The 6907-nt window shown below is 50.1% G+C and overlaps 1 protein-coding gene across 1 annotated transcript; it reads right to left on the bottom strand.

Annotated features, from left to right (window-relative positions):
• Positions 1 to 3995: 3995 nt before the first annotated feature.
• LAJ45_09093 (uncharacterized protein) lies at positions 3996 to 6165 on the bottom strand (the record flags this gene model as incomplete). Its single annotated transcript, XM_046118638.1, has 4 exons — positions 3996 to 4767; positions 4833 to 5181; positions 5255 to 5389; positions 5490 to 6165. The coding sequence occupies 4 exons, from the start codon at positions 6163 to 6165 to the stop codon at positions 3996 to 3998; spliced, it is 1932 nt and encodes a 643-aa protein (XP_045968023.1).
• Positions 6166 to 6907: the final 742 nt, after the last annotated feature.

Here is a 6907-nt window from a genome sequence, read left to right as displayed (position 1 = left end):
AGGCGCATGTTGGTGAGGCATATATAGATCGATATATGTGTGTCTTGAGCTTGGTTCATATTCAGGGTTAGTGGGTGGGTGGGTTTCTGTCAAAAACGGTATATAGTCATATTAGCGACTTTATGAATTTTCTTGTTTCTCTTTCTACTTTTTCTACCTTTTTCTTCTTCTTCTTACTTTACTTCTTCACTACTATTTTCGCTGCTTCTTACTGGGTAACTACTACTACTACTTACTACTTATGGGCGGATCTGGTGTGTGCATGTGATGTGTGCTATCTAACTTCTTTCCACCTTTCTTCTTCTTCTTTTTTATTCCTTTCACAGTAGTATATTTTCCTCTTCTTCTTTTTGTGGCTATATTTACTGTTGTGGTATGCTTTTTTTTCTTCCTTCTTGTCGTGGTGTGAACGTGGAGTTTGGTGCGCGGGGTTGGCAAAAAATCTAAAGAAAAAAACACTTTGCACGGGGACTCTTAAGACCGGCCATGAACATAGAAACAAAGGAACCATAAAAACAAATGGATGAAGTTATTACGAGGCTATTTTCGTGGCCACAGATACATATACTAGCGCTTTTTTTTTTTACGTTCCGAGACTCGGAACTCGCCTGGGCTGTAATCTTAAATGGAGACCCTGAGCTAGGGACGGGGCCAGGGGTGGACGGGGCCAGGGGTGGGGTGCTATGGATGAAACGGGGACGGTGACAGGCTGGGGTTGGGTTGGGTTGGGCGCCAGGGCAGGGTTGTCATCGTGGGTTAGGGGTTTGGCTGGGGTTTTTTTTTTTTGTTTAATTCATTAATTGCATGGTTTGACTGGGTTGATTGGGGGTGGGTGCTTGTTAGGCGCGAAGAGGGCGCGAAGATGGTAGTGGTTGTGGTGGCGAGAGAAGAGGTATTGGATGGTGGGCGGTAGAGGGGATATGAGAGGAGAGGTGGTAGAAGGGGTGGCGAGTGCGCGGCTGTGATGCAATTGCAATGTTATCTAATCCACCCCCCACTACTGGCCACACCGGCCCAACCCAATTGGCCAACCTAGCCGAATCACACTCCAACCCAACCCAACCAACCCGACTACGCCGAGCTGGGCAATGTCGAATCTACCTAGTCTGGTCTGACATGTACAATTGCGGGTATTACTATACTACTAATTGCTACTATAGTACTAACTAGCTAGCTAACTAACGTACTTGGTACCGGCACCGATATTATGTTACCACATGTACCGCGGCCACATAGACGCGGCGGGGAAGTAGTATGCGAAGTAATCTCGGGATCTACGCCGCTGGCTTTCTTGGTATGTATGGAGTAGAGTAGAGTATGGCTTATAATGCATGGTTTTGTACCTAGATAAGTGGGTGGGCATATGCAGGGACTGTCCCGATCCTGGGTACGGTGGTTCTGTGATGGAGGGCAAGTATTGACGTGCGGTCCGGGGGGGGGATCGGCGGGTGCGGGCTGGTGGTTGTGGGTGTATGTAAGGAGGAAAGGGGGGTTGTGATTTGGATAGAGAAGAGTGATGTTGGCCTGGGAAGGCTGGGATCTGGATCTGGATCTGGATTTGGATCATGTTGAGATGAGATGTGCATGTGTAGATGATGTATACAGGTACGCTAGACGGGTGCCGATCAGATACATAGGGGAAGAGAGGAGGGTTCGATGCATGGTGCCTTGGCTCGAAGAGTTAGATTTGAGAAATCAAGATGTGTAGATCTGAGAGATTGATGTGTCTCCCCCGGCTTTTCTGCATGCATGCATGGCTCGTGTTGAATTGCAGTCATGGGATATCACTCTGATATATAAGCTAAGTGGAGCCGGACCAACGAGACCTTACACCACGCTGCGATACAGAGCTCTGTTTGGCGGGTGAAAGTGATGCGTGTCAGCAGGCGCGACTGTAGTTGAGTTCTGGAGGTGGCTCGTTGCCTCACGTGCACGTGTAGGGACATAGTTTCTCACTCGACACTTCCCGCTACAACCGCGGCCGCAACCGCAGTTCACTATTAATTGTGAGCAATACCGCGATTACAAGGACTGATCACGATTACTTGATATTCCCTGGTTGTTTGCACCGACTGCAAAACTCGATTGATTAATAATTTGCAGCCCAGAGACGTACTATGACAAGATATTTACATTGTATAAATTGAAGTGCTTTAGCTGCGCCAATGAAACAGAAACCCAGGCAGGTTGGATAGAAAGCCTAGCAGACTTAACCTAGAGGCAAAGACTTGCCAATAAGCTAGCGGTATATCTAGGTCTTTCTGTGCAAGTGCCCGACTTTCTGTCTAACCAGTGCAGCTGAGACTCGACTCTCTAACACACAGTCTATAGTACCACTTAAGTAGGATCATACATGTAGTATACAGTAGCATCAACGAAAAACAATCAGATATATATGCAAAAAAAACCTGCTACACAAGGTCATCAAAAACCAACACAAACCCAGTTGTGGCCCAACCCCTCCACCATCAACTACACGCTTATATTTAACCCTACCCCAGTCCTGAGGTGAGGTAGCTGTCGCTAACTAGCAGTATATAAAAATTGAATTAGCCGGTTTTCTAATATATAAGGATACACCTCACCTAGCGAGCTGGTACGTACAATCGATGACGTTGTTTACCCGCTCTGGCCCCCGTTGGAATGGTAGTCTGGTAGGTGGAATCGGTGAGGAGTATCAAGGAGGGTGCAGAAAGGGACGTGTCTAGTCGACTTTTTACTATTGTAACGAATGATGGTTTGTGATTGTCTACCTTGGCTTTCTATCTATAGTCGTGAAAACCTTTTCATCAAGTTACTAGGGAACGTTCTAGAAACTGAAATATTTCCAGCCACTCCCAAAAAAGGACAAAGAAAATCTTTCTTGCATGATAAAAATAGAAAAGAATAAAGAAATGATGAATAGAAAACCCGAATTTCCCGAAGGAAAAATCAAATAAAGAAAAATAAATAATCGGAAGGGTAGACTGATGAGTCAACTTTCCCAATGGGAACCCTGTTCTAGCAAGGAGGAGGATCTGTGGAGGGTTTTCAATCGAAGGCGTTTGCAGGTGCAGGGCAAATGGGAGATTTGAAGCCGTCGGCCATTTGGGAGAGTGGTCGTGATGGGGGAATGGTAATGATAGAGATGGTATGATGGTAATGGCAGTTCATACATATGTGGTTTGGGAATAGTAAGGCCGTAGAGATGATATGACGATAGTTGGTGGGAATAGTAATGGTAATGGTAGAATGTAATGGTAATTATAATGATAGTGATAGTAGGAACGTATGTTATTTGGTTTGGCTTGGTTTGTGAAAGCTTAAGTAGATTTTGGAGTTAGTCGATAGCTAAGCGGGACGGGATGAGGGTCTTTATACTAGCTAACCAATTCGTCGACCGTAACCCTGTCTCCCCACCATCCTCTCTCTATACTCGTTCAAATTCCCTACAGTAATGAATGGGGAGCCTATCGTACCCCTCTATCGCACCCCTCTATCTTAAGAGTCAGGCAGCAGCAGCAGAGATTTTAAGCAAACATGACACGGGAAAGGGAGCCGCGAGTTCTCATGTCGGTATCCGTTCCCCAGTGCATTATATTATTACGACGCCTGCAAAGTTGTGAAATACCCACGTCAAAAGGATACCATAGTAGTTATCATCTTGCTGTTCGAACTTTCCGGCTTGCGCATTTCATATCCCTATGGAGAGGAGGTGTCAATTACGCCTTTGATCACGGTAGCATTGCATACGCATTGTTAAACGTTTCATTATGCAGTTTGGACGTTATAATTCGGTAGATCCAGGCTATCTGTCTTTTGTGTTAGAGGTATGTAGTTTGGCCTAAATCGCAACTACAAAGAGAGAGTTTTCGACCTCTCTCCTCTGTTTCTACTCAACAGTCCACACAGTACATTCTCTATAGCTACGTTCTCGGTTCTCTACTTTACTTCACAGAGATCATCTCTAAAAACAAAATTAATTTTTAAAGGCTACATATATACAATCTAACCAACTACGACAACTCGAACCTCAGCGCATCATACTGCACATACAATGCCGTCGGTAATACCGCTGTCTCCGTATCCGACCCATTAAACGGCAAGTTCAACACCAACTTATTACTGCCAACCTTCAGCCACTCGGTCGAAAATGTCAACTTCTTCGCCACCTGGTAGCAGCTGACCGCGCTTCTCACGATGCAGCTACTGCTGTGATAGTACGGGATGACAAACGGTAGCCCCTCACTCTGCCCATTTACATACGTCGTCAGCGGCAGGTTTGCGTATGGCTCAGTAGCAGAATTGATATCCGTGTTTCCCGCAGCCGTCTTGGCACCTGCGAGCTGGATGGTCAGCGTGGCAGTCTTCTTCTTCTTGAGGTCTGCGGCCGTGAGGTCGAAGTTGATGGTCCAGTTGTTCATGTTCTGGTTATAGATGTTGTCACGGTTATGGGTCGGCCCAAAGACGCTCCAATGCACCGTGTTGAAGTCTGTTGCAAGGTCACTCTCCCCGATGGTGAAGTTCACGCCGTTGGGGAAGTCGGTTGGGAAGTCATAGCCACCCCAATAGACCCAGTACTCCCGCGGCTGCCTTGGATGCGTCAGGTCCTTTGCGTTTCCGTGTCTGAACTCTCCGGACGACTTGTCCGGTGTTCCCAACCGCCACACCTCCGTCCCCGCAGACTCCTCCTTCCATGTCGCCGAGGTCTTTGTCGTCTTCCCGGCGGTCACCTTGACATTGTCCTTGATGTAGTCGCCAAACACCCCATCAGCGTAGACTGTGAGCCTGTACGTGCCCTTCTTCACCCTTGGATCTTGACCGCGCCGCTCGCATCAATCTCGCCCCAGTACTGGTACGCCGTGGTGTCCTCGGCGTTGTCCTGGAAGTTGATGCCGGACTTGCTCAGCACAGCGATTGGCCGCTTTGCGCCAGCGGGGAGCTTGAAGGTGCCCTCGAAGACGCCGCGGTCGGCACTGGGCACGTAGCCGGGGACGTAGGAAGCGATGCTGTCGTAGAAGTCGGCGTTCCACGTGGGAGAGGCATATTGTTCGGCGTCGGCGCGGAGAGTTTCGATACTAGCACCGGGGGCGGAGTTGAAGTGGTAGTAGTGGGGGCCGAAGGTGCGGTCGAAGCCGTTGGTGATGTTTGGAGTGCCCTCACCGTGATGGTTGGAGACGATATAGTTATAGACAATGCCGTCTGTGGGGAGCTGTGGTTAGTCTTTGTGCGTGGTATGAGGTATTTCAAGGAGAGTGGAGGAGATATCACTGACCGACTGTGAGATCGGAGTGCAGAGGACCGCCAAAGTAGGTGTCCTTCGAGTTCATCACCAGCCACGCGCCAAAGCTGGTACCGTTCGATGTGCTGCCGTCCGCATACATTCCGTGGGCAATTGTCTGCCTCCAGTCTGCAAGAATTACATTCCCTATCAGCAAACGCTCACTTCACCAATATCACCAACCGCAATTGCAAGCATCCGCGCCAGAGCAGAAAAAGCAAATACATACCGCTCGAAAACGTGTACTTTGTGAAGTACTCCGCAAACTCCTTATAATACGGATCATCCGGGGTATTCTCCAGCGTCCAAGTCGCGTCCTGAACCACCACCTGCTTCGCCACTCCCGCCTTCGACGGCAACGGCGCCGTCTGCTCCTCGTTCGTCGACAGATGCGTCCATAAGCCCAGGTTCGCATTCGGGCGGAACAGCGTCCGCAGCTCCTGCAAGTTCCGCAGGAACGGTGTGGTCTCGTTGAAGTACGACAGGCGCGTGAACGTGTGCAGCCCCGTCTCGCCGTCGCGCAGGAACCAAAACTGCTGGAAGAATTGGCCCGTGGGCGTATAGGTGTCGGAGAGCACGACACCGCCGTAGCGCGTGCCCGTGCTATCAGTACCATTGACGACCTGGATCGACGGCGTCGTGGACCCGACCGTGTAGAAGCCGCTCGGGATGCAGTAGCAGTCCAGGTACAGGATCCCCGTGGACCCGGACTGCGCGCCGAGAAGGTCGCGCCCGTCGAGTGTGAGGTCTATGACGGCGCCGCTGGACTTACCGACGATCGCGGTGAGGCGGTTGTTCTTGAGCGTGACGAGGGAGGAGGTCTCGGTGACAGTGAGGGTAGCTTGGACGGCGCTGAGGGCGCAGAGGGCGCTGAGCAGGGCGCTCTTGAGCATCGAGGGCGCCATTGCAAGTGGTGATTGAGTGATTCCGGCGACAATTGCAATTGCAGAGCTGCTTAGCAGGAGAAGCTCATGAGAGGATCCGCCTTCAAGCTGGCCTTTTTATGAATGGCCATCCATAATAGCCAAAACACGGCATCGGCGGCGCCGATTCGGGCCTCCGGGTTATTGCACTCCGTGTAGTGACCCCGAGTGCCCGGTTTGGGGGTGATTAGTGGGCCCGTACGGTGGTACGGTTCCTGGCAAGTGTCCTAATCTCGGGGTGAAGACTTCCCCATACTTTTCACCCCCGCAGGCTGGGCGTGGAGTATATCCGGGGTGGAAGAATATGGGGTAAAATGGGCCAGGGGGGGATCATCCCGGTTCCATGTTGGTTTGTGGACGAGAAAAGCTTAGGGGAGAACTAGTGCTGTCATTGCGCGGGAAAGATGGCGAGATGGCGAGATGGAGACGGTGAGAGGATGCTCTGGACTCGGGTAACTATGGTATGTACTCTGTGGAGGTGCTGTATACGGGTAGGCCGGCATCATATCAAGACCGGTTCGGGTTGAGTTGGTGATGGTGATGGATGGATGGGTAGGGAATTATATGAGGGGCAGGGCAGGGGTTGGACACAGCCGAGAAGTGCAGTGCGGATGGGATCGAATCCTGCCTGCTGTAGGTACGGTACATATGGGTAGATGTAGCTGCAGAAATGGTTCGGCTGCAAAGAAATAGATTTGATGAGTATTTGATATATGCGCTACGA

Source organism: Morchella importuna, assembly GCF_003444635.1.
Source record: "Morchella importuna strain M04M26 chromosome Unknown Morimp01GS034, whole genome shotgun sequence".
Lineage (NCBI taxonomy): Eukaryota > Fungi > Ascomycota > Pezizomycetes > Pezizales > Morchellaceae > Morchella > Morchella importuna.
This window is presented reverse-complemented; position numbering and strand designations above follow the sequence as displayed.